General features: G+C 37.2%; 1 protein-coding gene across 6 annotated transcripts in view; it reads left to right on the top strand.

Annotated features, from left to right (window-relative positions):
* Positions 1-16,607, top strand: part of LOC121292435 (serine/threonine-protein phosphatase 2A 56 kDa regulatory subunit epsilon isoform) — a 96,117-nt gene extending 79,510 nt beyond the window's left edge. For 5 of the 6 annotated variants that reach the window (XM_041214342.1, XM_041214339.1, XM_041214338.1 and 2 more), the window contains 4 exons: positions 4,291-4,410; positions 8,491-8,618; positions 12,390-12,491; positions 14,138-16,607. In XM_041214342.1, coding sequence (XP_041070276.1) covers positions 4,291-4,410; positions 8,491-8,618; positions 12,390-12,491; positions 14,138-14,231 — 444 coding nt within the window. In that variant the 3' untranslated portion in view covers positions 14,232-16,607. The remainder of the gene's footprint in view (positions 1-4,290; positions 4,411-8,490; positions 8,619-12,389; positions 12,492-14,137) is intronic. The other variant, XM_041214341.1, reaches the window with a different exon arrangement.
* Positions 16,608-17,784: the final 1,177 nt, after the last annotated feature.

Raw genomic sequence — 17,784 nt, 5'->3', positions numbered from 1 at the left:
GCCATTCAGCCTGTCGTGTCTCTGCTGGCCCTCTGAAGGAGCAAATCATCTATTACAGTATGGTTTTTTTCCCCATAGCTCTGCACATTCTTTTTTAGATAATTCAATTCCCTTTTGAAGGCCTCGATTGAACCTGCCTCCATCACACTTGGGCAGTGCGTTCCAGATCTTAACCACTCTGTGGAAAAAGCTTTTCCACATGTCACCATGCTGCTTTTGTCAGTTATCTTAAATCTGTGCCCTCTGGTTCTCAATCCTTCCACCAGTGGGAATAGTCTCTTTCCTGTCTATTCAGTCCATACCCCTCATGATTTTGAATACCTCTGTCAGATCTGTTCTCAACCTTCTCTAAGGAGAACAGTCCCAACTTCTCTAATCTACCGACATAACTGAAGTTAGTCATCCCTGCTACCACTCTTATGAATCTTTACTGCACTCTCTGTAATGCCTCCACATCCTTCCTAAAGTGTGGTGCCCAGAACTAGATGCAGTACTCTAGTTGAGGCCAAACTGGTGTTCTATGCAGGTTTAAAATGACTTTCATGTATTCTATGCAACTATTTATGTCTAGGATGCTAGACATACTATACTAGGATGCCATCTGCTTTATTAACAGCACTCTCAAAATGCCCCGCCACCTACAATAGTTTCTGTACGTAAACTGTCAGGTCCCTGTGCTCCTGCACCCCCTTTAGAATTGTACCCTTTATTTTATATTGTCTCTCTGTGTTCTTCCTCCCAAAATGAATCACTTCACATTTTTCTGCATTAAATTTCATCTGCCACTTATTTGTCCATTCTACCAACCTTTATATGCCCTTTTGATGCTCCATGCTACCCTCCTTGCAGTTCACAGTACTTCCGAGTTTTGCATTGTCTGCAGGTTTTGACGTTGTGCCTGGTATACCAAAGTCCAGATTATTAATATGTATAAAGAGGAGCAGGGATCCTAACACCCCTGAGGAACTTCACTATAAACCCTTACTCCAGCCTGTAAAACAACCATAACAACCTCTGTTAATCATACTGTTTTTCTGTTGTTCCATCAATTTCCTATCTGTATTGCTACTGTCCTTTTTATTCCATGAACTCCAACATTGCTCACAAGTTGTGTGGCATCTTATAAAATGCCTTTCAGAAATCTATGTACACTACATCAACAGCATTACCCTCATCATTCCTCTCTGTTACCTCATCAGAAACTCAAACAGTTTAGGTACACACTAGTTGCCCTTGGCAAATCTGTGCTGGCTTCCCTTAAGTAGCCTACATTTGCCTAAGTGACTATTCATTTTTATCTGAATTATCATTTCTAAAAGTTTTCTCTTCGCTGAAGTTAAATTGACTGTCCTGTAGTTGCTGGGCTTATCTTTACCACCTTTTTTGAACAAGTGTGTAACATTTGCAATTCTCCAGTCCACTGGTACCACTGCCGAGTCTAAGGAAGACTGGAAAATTATGGCCAGTGCCTCTGCACTTTTCCTCGGCATCCTTGGAAGCATCTCATCTGGTCCTGGTGTCCTCTCAACTTTAAGTACAGACAACCCATTCAGTACGACCTCCATAACAATTTTAAGCTCATCAGTGGTGCCTTGGCGGTTGGCAATTACCTTATCAGTAACACCCACCTCCCCCACCCAACTTCTTCCTAATACCATTATTAGGATTGTAACTTTGACTTCAGTTCTTTCATGTTGGTAGTTTAAATTGTTTGCTTCCTGTATATCCATAGCAACCATTATTGAAGTTTTGTCAGAAAAGCTTAACTGATTATAGCCACCAATAATTTGGCTATAATTTCCACTATTTAAAAATGTAACATGATTATCTATCACTAATTGAAATGATTGTTTTGGACAAACTGCAGCATATTGATAATTCATGCAGGTGAATGAGCATTGACCATATTAGTTCAGTTGTTGGATATTCGCTTGGATGTGAACTAAATATACAGGTTGCATACATTTAAAGCAGGAAGTGGGAGAATAGCTAGCAGTGAAATCCAGACTTAAATTGATTAAATCAATGTGCACAGTCTCTCATTTCTAATGAAAACAGATTTTGGTATGCTGTGACCAAGTTTCATGTTTTGATGTATAAAATGTTAATTTTTGTTTCCAAATTTATAATTTTTAAAGTTTTGAAGCCTTTAGTTTCTTTTTCCGTAAAGTTATATAAGCTTTGCTTCATAGAAACTTTCACGTTTTAAAAAAAAATTCATACCATTTCATAGGCTTGTGCCTTAAAATTATTTTTCTAAGATGCATACATGTCCTGGTGTCAAAATTTCCATCTGTTCCCACTTCCCCATTGCACGGTGAGATCATCTATGTTCTGTGTGTCAGGTATGATTGACGGCCAGTCATCTCTGACACTGAACCAATCATATTCCAGGTTTCCAAGTCAGAATATGGGGACAGGCATTCCTGCTTATTCGGGTCACAGCAGCACCCCAAGACTTTGACAAAATAATGATCCTGGTGAAGTAGTAAGATTGCTTATTACTTTTCTTTTCTGCATCACGAGGAGTAGAATTTTCTAAATTAACCATTTCTAGGACTATTGAATAAATCATCTGTAAACAAGTCAAATCCTTTGTGCTTGACTAGGTTGTGTTCCAGAATATAGGTTTTTGAGAGACTGTACTTAAACACTCAACCTGTTGATAAACGGTAATTTTAAACTGTTGTGCATAAGAAGTGATGACCAGGTAAAATACATATGCTCAGGTTTTACTTGGATTTGATAAAACCTATTAAAGACAAAAATTATAATTGGCAATATATAACAAAGATGGTTGTTGAAATATCAGCTCTGACAAAGGCAGAGATATGGATTCAACCACCTATAATAAACCCAAGCACAATTCACTTTTCTGTCGACTTGTGTAGGGTTGGGTTTATAATGGGTGGCCAATTCACTGCCACCTGTTTCACGCTTCTGTCAAAGTTGAAAGTTCCACCTGTTATTTTGAAATTTAAGTTTAGTTTAAGCAATATTTAGAGATCCTTTGTGCCAAGATGCATTGTGACCACAGGGTGCTATGTCCTTAGTTTTTTTTTTCAAGTTTTCTAATGAGTTACACTTTTATATTTTTCTATCACAGGTTTCAAAATAATGCAATAATAATTTCAAAATAATGTGATATTTAAAAGAATTCATGTTTCTGAACTCAGCATTTCTTTAAATAATTCTGTAATGTTAAGTGCTTCCCATCTTACATAATGCTAATTCTTATTAGTATAAATTTTTAAATTTCCTAAGAAGTAGAGAAGGTGCTTTAAATGAGCAATAAAATACGAAAATGGAATGTTTTTTTTATTGTATTGCGTTTTTGTTAATACCTGTTCAAGAGGGCAGCTCACCACCACTTTCTCAAGGGCAATTAGGGATGAGCAATAAATGCTAGCCCAGCCAGCAAAGCTGAATGAATGAATAAAAGAAAACCTAGCTCTTTCATTGATAAAACTCATTGGAATTAAATTATAGTTGGCCAACATGACAAAATGAAGACTGATTAAAAAGACACAGATGTGTTGTGAACCTTGCCAGCAAAATTTCTTATGATTGTTATACGGATTAGCAAATAAACAAAAAAATTCTCTTTTGCTCGTCTATTCAAATGTGCTCCCTGAAGACGGAAACATTATGCACAGAACAGCAGCACTTGACTTTATGTTATTGATATTTTAGAAGGAATAAAGCAATCTTTTGGAATAATTCAAAGCACTGAATAGAATGAAGGCTATGTGTTGTTCTGGGATCTCAAATGTCTCAGCTAGTACAAGTATACAATGGAACTGTGCAGGTCAGAAGATCATGAGTTTGATTCCAGGTCTGTGCTGAGGCAGTAAGGATACTATTATAATTGACCTTTTTGCTCCCAGGCTAGATGGGAAAATATCATCCAGTCAGTAACAAGTGGTGGGAAGTGAATGTTGAGTGAGGGGATTTTAGGCTCCACCTAGTCAAACAATCTGCCAAAAACATGCACATTGAAAATTGTCCACCTGGATGTAGTAACAGAGGGTTAGTTAGTGGCACTTGTAGAATGGTACCTTCAAGCGGTGGATACTTTTGGGAGGCATGGACAGGGAAGAAAATTAACACAAAGGAAAATGAGTTGATTCAAATGTACAGAATTTACAGAAATATTAACATGTTTTAAATTACATATATGTAAAGTTAAATGATTTATATTCAGGCAATTATAGAACGTGAAAATATTTTGTGTTGTGAAAATATGATGTAAATAAATGATATTATTTATGTTGCTTTATTTTAAACTAGGTCATGTTCCTTGGGGAGGTAGAGGAAATCTTGGATGTTATTGAACCTACACAGTTTGTAAAAATTCAGGACCCGCTCTTCAAACAAATTTCCAGATGTGTTTCCAGCCCCCATTTCCAGGTTAGAAGTGTTTCTTGTTTCGTGCCTTACATTAAAATATTATTCTAGTTGCACACAAAGTTCAGGGACTTTAATGTAAATTACTTCTGTAAATACAACAATAAAAAGTGCACCCGGTCTGCTAGTGCAGTAGATTAGTTGGTTGAGGGTGTCTTTTGACAAATACATGATTTATTGCTTTACTGCTATATATGTTGGATATTGGGAAAAAAAACCCTTCAAGCTTCACGTTATATTTACTGTTTCATCTTTTTAGCCAATATTTGACCCTACAAAATAATAGTTCTGTAAGATTAAGTTGTGTCATAAACAAATTGTAGCCTCCACTTTGGCCTCTTTTCCTACTGAATGTTGACATATTTCTCATCGAAAATTCATATGGTTTCTGAGTACTTTTTATATGAAGGTTTTAATGAAATACTCATAACTGAGAAAATGAATACCATGCCTCTGAATTTCTGGGCAGTGATATAATTATAGCCAAGAAAAGCCCCATCACTAAGGGAAAAAAATCAGGAGTTTTAGTAATCTTGACAAAGTTTTTCCTGAACTGCCTCCAGTAATCCTGAAACCTGGCTTCAGTCCTGGTTATGCTAGGCTTTTCAATACCAGTACATAATTATTTATACTTTCTGGCATGGTGTACAAGCATTTGAAGGCTCTGATTTTTTTTTTTAGCGGCTTAAACTGAGCTTTTGGCATTCTCTCCATTCAGTTAAAATGGTTTCCCTTATATCACAATGTCCCTAGCCCGAATTATGCACGTATCATTAAATTAGCACTGGTTGTAATAACCCAGTTAAAATAAGTGGGTAGATGCCAATCGGAAAATCCAGATTTGTGGCTATAATCCAGATTTGGGATATAATCTGCAGGAAAATGAAGGAATACCCACAGGTGAAATGTATCTATCTGTACAAAAATCAATTTTTCAAATGAGAGCTTTAATAAGAAATGGTGTGCACATTAATCTCAACATAATATTCATGCCTTCACATTGCAATGGCGTCGTGGTTATGTACATGTTAAAAATAATTCCATGGATGATGGAAGACCAGTAGCAGTCCAAATGCTGATATTTTGTTTCTGAGCTTTGTCCTCTTCACTGGTGCAAGAGCACTGGCTTTGGTATCCTGACATGTTATGGGACCAGACGAATCCTTAACCCTTTCAACCCAACGCCTCACTAAGGAGATATTTGGAGTTTACTGCCTAGTTTAGGTCCCGAAATGAATGAAGCTTAAATTGGCTCACCAAACTGATTTGCATCATGGTCCACGTTGAGTTTGAAGTTGCTGTACCAGTTCTCATTTGGGATACCCATGAGCTCGTGTGAAATAAGAAAATCTTTTTGTCAAATCATCGTAGAAGTCAGACTATAAGTCATGGACTAACTCCTATCCATTGACTACAAAATGACAACTGTCACTATTTAAATTTAGACAGAGTATACAAACAATGAATAGAAATAGTTAAGGACAGGGTTACCTAAATTGTAGTAATAAGTAATTAAGTTGCCTAACAATGAGTAAGAGGTTGTAAAAGTAATTCAATAATCTTACTGAATTCAGTATTGTTAAATCACAGTTTTATGAAATCATGGTTCAAATCAGGATCCGAGACTGAAATAAATTAGTGAAATTGATTTAGGATTAAACTCCCTAAGTATCTATCAAATTAACAGCAATGGATAAACCATTTTTTAATATATTTATTCGTTTACACTGGCTAGGCAAGCATTTATTGTCCATCCCTAATTGCTGCTGAGAAGGTTCTGGTGAGTTGCTGGCTTGAACAGCAGTCCACGTGATGTAGGTCCACCCATAGCACTGTTAGGAAGGGAGTCCCAGGGATTTTGAACCAGCGATAGTGAAAGAATGGCAGTATAGTTCCAAGTCAGGATGGTGTGTGACTTGGACAGGAAACTGTAGGTGATAGTGTTCGTGTGCATCTGCTGCCCTTGTCCTTCTAGGTGGTAGAGGTCACTGGTTTGGAAAGTCCTGTTGAAGGGGGCTTGGTGAGTTGCTGCAGTGTATCTTGTAGAGGGAGTGAATGTTGAAGGTAGTGGATGGGGCACTTATCAAATGGGCTGCTTTGACTTGGGTGGTATCGAGCTTCTGGAGTGTTGTTGGAGCTGCACTCATCCAGGCAAGTGGAGAGTATTCCATCACACTCTGACTTATGTCTTGTAGATGGTGGATAGGCTTAGGGCAGTCAGGAGATGAATTATTCACCGCAGAATTCCTAGCCTCTGACTTGCCCTTGTAGCCACAATATTTATATGGCTAGTCCAGTTCAGTTTCAGGTCAATAGTAACCCCCAAGATGTTGATAGTGGGGGAATTCCATGATAGTTATGCCATTTAATGTCAAAGGGAAATGATTAGATTCTCTCTTGTTGGAGATGGTCATTGATTGCCTGGCACTTGTGTGATGTGAATGTTACTTGCCACTTATTAGCACACCCTGAATGTTGCCCAGGTCTTGCTGAATAAGGACATGGACTGTTTCAGTATCTGAGGAGTTGCAAATGGTGCTGAACATTGTGCAATCATTAGCAAACACCCCCACTTCTGACCTTATGATGAAGCAAAGGTCATTGATGAAGCAGCTGAAGATGGTTGGGCAGATGACACTACCATATGGAAATCCTGCAGCAGTGTCCTGGGACTCAGATGATTGACCTCCAATAACCACAACCATCTTCATTTGTTCAATCTTTACATTTAAAAGTCTGTATGCAGTGGTTAACAATGCTTGCAGTGTTTATTTGAGCTTATCCTTAATGAGTCGCATGGATGAATTGATCTTTCTCCTCCGATGGGATGGTGGCATTAATGAGAAGTGATTGTGACATTAGAAAGAGATGAACTCTGGGCATGCCAGACTGACTTCCACTCCTTTAACATTGCAATATGTTTTAACAAGTGGTCCAATATACCCAGGCATGGCATATTTATGTCCTACTAATGAGCTATATCTAGCCTAAGTATTCCACCATGGGGCTTTTAGCCCAAATAAATAATGTTGCTTTGAATAAACCTCTTCCTAGTTTAAATTAGTTTTGGTTTCCCAACCATTTCCAGCATTCAATTTAACTGCTGATTTCATTGAAGCTGAAACACTATTTTGGGAACATATTTCTGATAGCTTAACATTGGTGAATCCAGTTAGTACTACAAGAACTCATCTGCCAGCCCACTGCTTCCCCATATATGCACCCATTGAGACTTGCTGTCATACTTCTTGCAGATGAAAGCGATCTGGCCAAAAATTCTTCTTGCTGCCAATTCCATCAGACTGTTCCCTCCAACCCCTGCTGATTATCTGATGCCCCAGTGAAGCACCGTAGGACATTGTTAAAGCTATACTGTGTAAATTGGAGACGATGAGGTGATTAAAATTATTTAATTGAGGATTTATTGAATAAAGCCAAAGGACCAAATGTATTGGCAAATTTTAGCCTCTAAGTATGTCTTTGGCCATTGTTTATTTATACAGATCACAAAAATCATTATTTGAATGATTAATCTGCTTAAGCAGGTCATTGAATTCCAGAAATTAATTATTTCCTTCTCCACCTGAAGAGATTCACTTGCGGTATGCTTGCATGATTCAAAAGATGTGGCACTGTCAATGAGATGTAGCTCTTCATGATTTATAGTGTAAATGAGTGCTAAATCAGTGGAGATAAAGGCTTTAATGCCTCTATGCATGTGCACCTCGCTGCATATTGATTTGTGCACAAAATTTTCCAAATTTTGGAGAAACAATAGTTCAGTTAAGTGCCAGCACTCTAGGCAGTTGTGTTCATGACTGTCCACAGTAGAGTACTGGAGACTGATCTCAGTGGAGTAAAAACGTACAGATCTGTTTTAACAGATTCTACTTTTAATAAGTGCTTTTGTTCCTGATTGTTGCATGGGAAATCACCAGTAGCTGTAACAAATCCAAAACATGTTTGGAGGGTACTCTCTAATGGAGATATCCTCTTCCTAGTGTTTGTGCTGCGTATACAGAACAATGAAAATGTTTTGGTTAAATATTGCCGAAAATCTAATTGTTCTTCCTGTCTCTTAAGGTGGCTGAGAGGGCACTGTATTACTGGAACAATGAATACATTATGAGTCTCATAGAAGAGAACTCTGCTGTGATCCTGCCAATCATGTTTCCTAGCCTATACAGAATCTCTAAAGAACATTGGAACCCGTATGTATTTTTACATTTAAATGAAAATATTACTGTTGCCTTTTGAGAGCTTCATTTTTCTGTGTACTTTATGTAGTTCAGCAATGACTCTGCCAGCATTATTCTCTTTAAACTAATACCTGAAAGCCTCCATTTTACCTTCCAATTTCATCCACCTTTCTGAATGCTCACTCTGGCAGAGTTCATAAGTGCTTAACCTTGTGTCTTGGTTAATCCTAATGTAGGTTTCATACTGAACATGGGTCCATCACTTAGACTGCCTGCTTATTTCTATCACTGCCCAGGGATAGAAGGTATTATAGCTAAATTTGCAGATGACACCAAAATAGCTGGGAAAGTAAGTTACAATGAAGAAATAAGAAATTTACAAATGGATTTGGACAGGTTAGGTGAATGGGCCAAAATTTGACAGATGGAATTTAACATGGATAAGTGTGAGGTTATCCATTTTGGTTGGAAGAATAAAAAGGCAACTTATTATTTAAATAGAGAGAAACTTCAGAATGCTTCACTGCAGAGGGATCTGGGTTTCCTCGTGCATGAATCGCTGAAAGCTAGTATGCAGGTACAGCAGGTAATAAGGAAGGCAAATGGAATTTTGGCACTTATTGCTAAAAGAGTAGAGTATAAAAATAGTGAAGTGTTGGTGCAACTGTACAAGGCATTGGTGAGACTGCACCTGGAGTACTGTGCACAGTTTTGGTCCTCTTACTTAAGGAAGGATGTAATTGCATTGAAGGTGGTTCATAGGAGGTTCACTAGATTAATTCCAGAAATGCGGGGCTTGTCTTATGAGGAGAGATTGAGCGTGGTTTAGGCCTATACTTGCTATAGTTTAGAAGGATGGGAGGAGATCTAATTGAGGTATATAAGATGCTAAAGGGGATAGACAAAGTAGACGTGGAGTGGATGTTTCCCCTTGTGGGGCAATCTAGAATGAAAGGCCATAGTTTTAGGCTAAGGGGTGGTAGACTTAAATCAGAGCTGAGGAGGAATTAATTTTCTCAAAGGGTCATGAACCTGTGGAATTCACTACCTCAGTGCAGTGGATGCCGGGACGCTGAATAAATTTAAGGAGGATATAGACAGATTTTTAATTAGTAACGGGTTGAAAGGTTATGGGGAGAGGGCGAGAAATTGGAGCTGAGGCCGAAATGAGATCAGCCATGATCGTATTGAATGGTGGGGCAGGCTCGAGGGGCTGAATTGCCTACTCTTGCCCCTAGTTCTTATGTTCTATCTCGTCCCCATGGTCACCAGACCTCTTGCCAGTATCTTCTTCACATCTCTTCCTTCCTTGCTAACAAGCATCCCATCTCCACTTCACACAAACTCCACCTCATCTAGAACTGTGCCATCTTGTAGTAAATTCAGCTTGCCTGGTGCCCCCCCCCCCCCCCCCCCCCCCCCCCAGCCATCACCCTACCATTCCAGGTCAGTTGCGCTTAGCTTCCCCTCCGCACCACTCCACAGCATATTGTACCACCCACACTTGGCAGCCTCTTCCAAATCTATTAGATTGCATACTATTCTGTTCTAATTCAAATTTATGGTGCTGAATGTCTTCTCTCCTTCAAAGGCTCTTCAAAATTTGCCACTTCAACCTCACCTTCCCAACAGTCCCTCCAACCCTTGCAGATTGTCTGATGCCCCTGTGAAGCACCCTAGGACATTGTTAAAGTTATATTGTGTAAATTGGAGATGATGAGGTCATTAAAATGATTTGAGGATTTATTTAATAAAAGCGGGGAACCAAATGTATTGCCACATTGTAGACTATAACTGTCTTTGGCCAATGATTATGCGGATCACAAAAATCATTATTTGAATGAATAGTTTGCTTAAATTTATAGCAGTTCGTGGAATTCCAAAAAGTAACTATTTCTTTCTCCGCCTGAAGAGATTCACTTGTAATATGCTTGCATGATTCAAATGATGTGTTTTCGTGAATGAAATGAAGTTCTTCCTGGTTTATAGTGTCAATGAGTGCTATATCAGTGGGGGGGGAAAAGCTTTGATGCCTTTATGCATATGCACTAGCTGTGTATTGACCTGTGCACAAAATTTTCTAAAGTTTGGAAAAACAACGGTCCAGGTAAGTGCTATTAAAATTGGCACAAGGAAATGAGAGTCTGAGGAACGGGCATAGTTGGTTTTGAGTGATGATAAAGGCTTATAGTTACCCTTTAGAAACAGCATCCTCTGTAGGAATAAAGGAGCATGCAGAAATACTGTGATGTATTTTCTGTTCCAATTTGAATAGTTATGCCATGTGTTTCATTTACTTTAGAGCAACATGTAGACACTTGTAATTTGAGTAATCGTTCACCGATTTTATCTCCCTGACTTAATTTCAATCAATTTTTTTTAAACAGAAACATTCAGTGTAAAAAATCTTCAGTAACACATTAGTTCCAATGTAGTGAAAAATGTACCCTAAGGTTGTTTTTCTATACAGATGTCTATTTTTGGATTTTGTTTGGAGCAGATCTCAGCAATACAGTTCTAGAGAGGAGCAGATAACAAATTTACTGTAGTTCTTTCTTTGATTCTGTTAAAAGCCAAAATAGCTTGAGATTATTATTTATGTTCAAAATTTGAAGGCTTAGTTACTCTGAAATTATGTATGCATGTCACAACCATGTAAAAGGTATTTCCTTAAAGTGGTCTTTGGATTATGAATGTAGCCCCCTCTGAATTTGAGTGGTTCAATCTAAAAATAACCCAGCAGAGACAAATCTTGGTATTAAAGAAGATATGTTAGTTTATTACTAAACTACTGCTGAAAGTTATTTAGGTAAAAATGGTCAAGCTATTAACTAAAATACAGATACAAAGATTAAAAGCAGATGAAGATAAAGGATACTTACAGATGAGATTTCTAATCAGTCTGAGATTTCATTGCGGGCCCTTTTCTTCATTTCCTGCTTTCTGAAGTGAAGGGGTTAAAACTTGAGGTTCGGTTTAGCAGCTATGATGGCTTCTGCATTCAACCAGCTAGAGATTGCCCTTTTCAGCTGGGCTCAGCAGGTTTTTTTAGGGGAGAGAGGTTTCCTATTTCTCACTAATTCACTGGTTATGGCACTTGTAGATTGCCTGGACTCTTTCAGCAGAACAGCAGCTGATTTCTTAATACCTTCCTCTTTGCCCTCCCTTGGCCAAGAGCCCCCTCTGATGATTTTTCTCAGAATTCTTCCTGAGACTCTGCACACAAAATGGCTGTTCTCAGGCATGCTTTATACAGTCCCAAATCTTAAAATGGCTGCTATGTTACTTTCGATGAAGCACTGTTCCACCAGGCAAAGAAGTTAGTCATGTTGAGGTCCTTTGAAGTCCCTTCCTGCCTCTTGTTCCCTCAGAAGCAAATAGGGCTTTTCATTTCTTTTAGAATTCAATGGGCATCCCTGGAGGGGTCTTTGCAATTTAATGCCTCTTTGTAGTCAGGTCTAGCAATAGGAGTTTGACTCAGTTTGACGAAACATCAGAAGGTGCCATGTTGTCTGTCCATGCTTCCATTTTGATGAAGGCTTTTAAACTCAAATGTAAAGCTTTGAAAATAAATGTGCCTTTTAAAATAGCTGTCCTTAAACTCTGTAATATAATTGCATGTTTGTGACACACATCACGAGTCATATTTTCGTGTAATCACTGGGATTTATTAATATTCTTTCAATACGGGCACAGTTTTTTCTGACGGATTTTTTAGGTGTTATTCATGTACACGTAACTTGGTTTAAACATATTTTCTAAGCATTGGTCTGTTTTGTGCAGCGCAATTGTAGCTTTAGTCTACAATGTACTGAAGGCTTTTATGGAAATGAACAGCCCTTTATTTGATGAGCTGACGGCAACCTACAAGTCAGATCGCCAGAAGTAAGATTTTAACTGCCTTTAATTTGGCTTATTTATAGATTAATGGTGGTATTGAACATAGGATTTTTAAAATTAGTTGTTTAGTAGTACAGAACTTGAGTATTGCTGAAAAGAGGGACATTTATTGTTGAAGCTTTTCGTCTTGCACTCATTAGGACAATTCACAAGAATACCAAATGTAAGGGAACAACAATTTATACTTTATATGAGGAGAGAATGCTGATTGGTTGGCAAGTGGACTCTGGTAGAGCCATTGCCATGGGGAATTCACCAGTTGATGGTAACTAACAGTTAACTGCCAAGCATTTGGGAGCCCGAAAGACTGGCAGATCATATAAAACAGCATGTCCGTTCCACTGTTTGCAACAGACAAGGTACAGACCATATCCAACTGTGCTCGCAAAATTCAGAATGTGGCATCCAACATTAGCTGTGATCCCTGATTGAACAACGTTTGCTAAATAATCCTCAGTGTGCTAAGAATTACATTGACAATCAATTTAAGATGGTCAGTTGGGTTTGCAGTGTGACGCATATGTGTGTACTAGAAGCTACACACAAAGGGCCTTGTTCTTTGCAGACAGAACACGCACACACATTCTGCTTGTTTCAGCTAAACAAAATAAATGACAGCCATTTGCTGGGCAGTGCCTTGACCAATTAGAGTTAAGCTGCCTGGTTTAAATTTCAGACAATACATGGCAGTTACCTGTCAGTAACCATCAACCGTTGCATTCTCCTTGGCAACGTCTCTACCAATGAGTCCACTTGCCAACCAATCAGCACACTCTTCTCATGTAGTATAAATTGTTGTTTTCCCCTTATATTGGTATTCTTGCAAAGTGTCCTAATGAGTGCAAGACAAAAAGCTTTGACAAAAAATGTCTTTTATCAGCAGTTTAAAATTATTACCTTAAATTAAGCACACAATGCCCATGCCCTATAGATTTTAGTGCTACCTTGTGATACAATTATAATGTGGATTTACTCAAAATTCATAGTAACAGATCTCTGAATGGAAGATTATGGAAAATAATTAATCGGAGAGCAACAATATGAAGTGAAAAAGCATGTCAGTCACTTGCTGCCTTCTATTGGCACTTGTACACAGGTGGAATATTAGGTTTTGTAATGCATTCTCATTTATGTTTGACAGTTTAGGGATTCAATGAAAATAAAGGTTGAAGTTTAATTTTATTCAACTTTAAGATAACACAAATTACTTTGTTTCCCTTCTTCAACCCCCTCCCTACATGCCTCAGGAACTGGGAAAATAGACAAGAAAACGATGAAGAGGTTTTATACCCTTTGTTTTCTTTGTTCTTGCGTTTTGACTGTTGCTATTTTGTGCTTCCTCAATTTAAAGTGATGAGGCTACCTGTTGCTTGTTTCTCCTTGGTGGCACCAGTGTCACTCTGCTCTGCAATTCAAAACTGTCAACTTTCATCCATATCGACAGCCAGATTCAAATAGGGTTCACGCCTAAGAGTGATTAGAGTGTACTTTGGACTCCTAAAAGTGGTTGAGCTACAGTAGTGGTATATTTTCATATTATTTGTTGCAGTACATTATGAAATAAAATAGTAACTTGCAGAAGGAGACTGCACAGCATAACATGGTCTTACTTTCTTTAAAATATTTTTCAGGGAAAAGAAAAAAGAAAAGGAGCGGGAAGAACTTTGGAAAAAGTTGAGGGCTCTTGAAATAAAGAAAGGTGTGATAAAAGGGATTCCATCTTAAAGAAACATGGTGCTAATATTCCCATGGTATACATTTATGTAGTAAGAGGTGGAACAACAGTTTTCTGTATTGTGCTACTTTTTAGTAGATTTCACACCTGTTTCATTATCAATGACAGTCGGTTCTGTAACAGTATTGTATATAACTTTTCTCTTCGCATTTAAATGGTATGTCAAAAAGAAGGGCGTCAGTACAAAGTATGTACAGTAGATGGATGTCTGAGAGCCCTTCTATAAATGTAGTCATTATTTTAACATTTTTCAAAAAGAAAAGAAAAAAATAATTTAACATCCTTATGGGTGCATGGAAACTCCCAAGAAGATTGCTATATCAGGACACCTGGATCGAGAGTTCCTACTCGGTGGCAGACTGCAAGAAAATATATTTTAGACTGAAGATTGTGTTCCTGCTTGACCCTGAGACTTTGCTGCATTTTAATTTATACTTAACGTGAAGTTATTTCTTAAAAGTTTGTGGAAGCTTTGTTTTTAATTTGGTGGTTTTAAACCTATTGTGGTGTTAAAATACCTCTACATACAGCGCACTGGTCGTGTAAAGGTTAGTGTCCATATGCATCAAGATGCAGTTCATAACTTTTGTACTGGTAGTAGTGTACTAAAGTACACTCTTTGCAGATATACTAGCTGTACTGTACATTAGAGAAAGTATCTGTTAAAGATACATAATTGTTTTGATAGGATACAAAACTGAGTAAGCAAGATATTTCCAATAACTAATCAAAATGTAAGTTGTTGTACAAGATCTTATTCATTAGCAGTATAAGCTACATAACCACCTGTATTTCATATTTACACCACACAATTCATACTTAAAAACTTTAACTTGAAGGTTCATGTAGAGAAATGAACACCCTTCCTAACTCCATGCACAGAACATAATTAAGTGCATTATACATTGTGTGCGAGAGTTTGCTTTGTTATGGTCAGTGCGGCATGATACAAGACTAACATTGTTGGGATTGTGTATGTGACTAATTTAATGCGTGGGGTCATCAACGCCATACACACCTCAGCATTTTTAATGAATCAGTAGGGAAATAAGCCATAATGTCTTATGGCGTAGTATGCACTGTATTGATCCAGTTGGATTGTTACACTACCAGTGTTATATTGCTCTGTGTGTTACACCACCACTGTTGATAAAGCAGCTTTTATCCCACCAGGTGTGGGAAAGTGTATGGTATAAAACTTAGTTTTTTAAAAAAAAACTTTTTTTGTAGTTTTTAATTTTACTGCAGATCAGACATACATCATCCTGCACTGTTCTCGATCTTTTTCAAGAAAACTAACTTCACGCTTCAAAAAAAAAATGACCATTAAGTTTCACAGGTTGTCCTCAATCTATTTGCTCATTGGAAAGTGTTGGAATATCAGAATAGAATCCAATCAGAAACTGTTCCTTTTAAATCAGACAGCAAGCAGAGTGTGTAAGTTTGATTTCTTTCAGCTTTGAAAAAGGCCTAGGCGGGTCAAGAAAGATACTGTCCCCATCAAGAAATATGTGCTGTTGAATAATCACTTGTTGGTTCAAATACTGATACAAGATATTTGCACTCAGCTAAAATTGGTTACTATACAGTAAATACTGTACTTCGGAATTATACCTTTAAAGGTGTTAAAGTAACCTGAGAACTGATGTAGGTATGCCACATATGGATATTTAATTTTTTTTGGATGATACGCTAAAGCAAAACATGATCTCAAACAGAAATAAGATATATTTCAGGGATGAGTGGGGGCTTGAAAGAAATGTATTACAACTTTTATAAAAGTTGACCAGTAAAACAAGTTAAGACTGTCTTAAATGGACTCCACTGTACTTTCAGAAATACTAAATGGTGAATGTGATGCATTCTAGTCAATAACCATCTTTGTTTAAGCAACCAGTGTTGCTTACTGTGCACATTGGTAGTATACGATGGTTTTTTTTACCAACAGAAAGCAGTTACTGTATTTCATGACAGATTACTGTGAACACCCTTAGGTTCATTTTTTGACCACATACTGTAAATAGGCTGTAATCAGAAGCTGATGTATTGATTGAGGAGTTTTAAAATACAAATCTTACCAATGAATTTCTTGTGTTACCTTCTTTATCATATACAATGTTACGCACTTCGTATTCTTTGTACGGAAAGTGCACTTGAGATTTTTCATGTCTTTTTCTGTCAGCAGTATTACTAAAATCCTGGCAGTGTGTAAGTTATGTACATTGTTGCATAATTGTACAGTAATGAATCAAATACATTCTGTAAATTATGTTCTTAAAACTGAGATTAACCTTCTTGCTTTGTCAAAACCATTGATTTAAAAAGTATTTTCAATGAAGTGGCATTGCATTAAACATAAAATATTAGCACCTGTATCAGTTTATGTTAAGCTGCTGTTCTCATCTAAGATCACCTCAAAAGCACCCTACACAAAAACTAGATATATATTTTCAGGGTGCCACTAATGTCAATGACAGTTTTGAGTCGGATTTTATTTAAATCAAATATCAGAATGCAAATCCAGGCGGTTTGTCCTATAACTTGTAAGTACTTCAGTGTGCCTTGTACCTACATTCTTTGCTGAAGGATGAGTTAAAAATGAATTGCTTCAATGAAAAAGAGCCATTCATATATGCAGAAAACTGAACAAAGTGTGGTTGGTTGCAACTTTATTCTCTGGTATAAATGCTAAAGAACTGATGAGATAAGTGCTCCTCAAAGAAAGCTAAATGTCATGGAACACGGTAAGTTGAGGAATAATTTTGTGAAATTACACATCAGCAAAAATTATATGATGCTCAAAGATGTGAAATTCTTCACAATTATACATTATGTAAAGTAATTTGAAATGGTGATCTCACTGGGCTGGCAACATTTTACAAAACCTAGAACTTTATCCACTTAAGTTAAAAGACAATTCATTTTTCCTTTCAATTACACTTTCTAAATAGGTAAACCTTGTTTATGGCTGCAAAACACCGCAATTGTGTCTTGATATTACTAAAATCTGATTTTAAATTTTTGAAAGAGCAGTAAGTTCACTGAAAAAGGAGTATTTGGCTTTAGACAGGTGTTTAATTTATATCTGTTGTCATTATGCATATAGTTTTAAAGCTGCTCTTCCATTAAACATTTTTAATAGGGAACAAATATTAAACATTATGATGCAACAGGTGTGGTAGAGGATGATTATAGTTGGGAGCGTTCTGTATAAATTGTTCAGTTCTGAGATATACAGTATTAAAATCAAAATTGTTAGGATTTATGTGCATAGCTGTACTGGGAAAACATTCAGACTGGTATTATAAATCTATAAATGCTAATTTGTCATCTATAATTTTTCTAAAAATGAAAGCTAATTTTAATCTAACTTCCCTACTACAGTAAAATTCCCTACTACTAAAGTTGTAGTTGCATTCCTGAGAATTGCAACTTTGTGAAACAACTTGAAGCAAATCAGATTTTCCCATTACATTCAATGTAAAAGTTGGAGTTCTACCTTCTTGGCAGAAAAATCATTAAAACATTATACCCTCCAAGTTC

Source organism: Carcharodon carcharias, chromosome 20 (genome assembly GCF_017639515.1).
Source record: "Carcharodon carcharias isolate sCarCar2 chromosome 20, sCarCar2.pri, whole genome shotgun sequence".
In the NCBI taxonomy this organism is placed as follows: domain Eukaryota; kingdom Metazoa; phylum Chordata; class Chondrichthyes; order Lamniformes; family Lamnidae; genus Carcharodon; species Carcharodon carcharias.
Note: the sequence above shows the minus strand (reverse complement) of the source record. Positions and strands in the feature narration are given on the sequence as shown.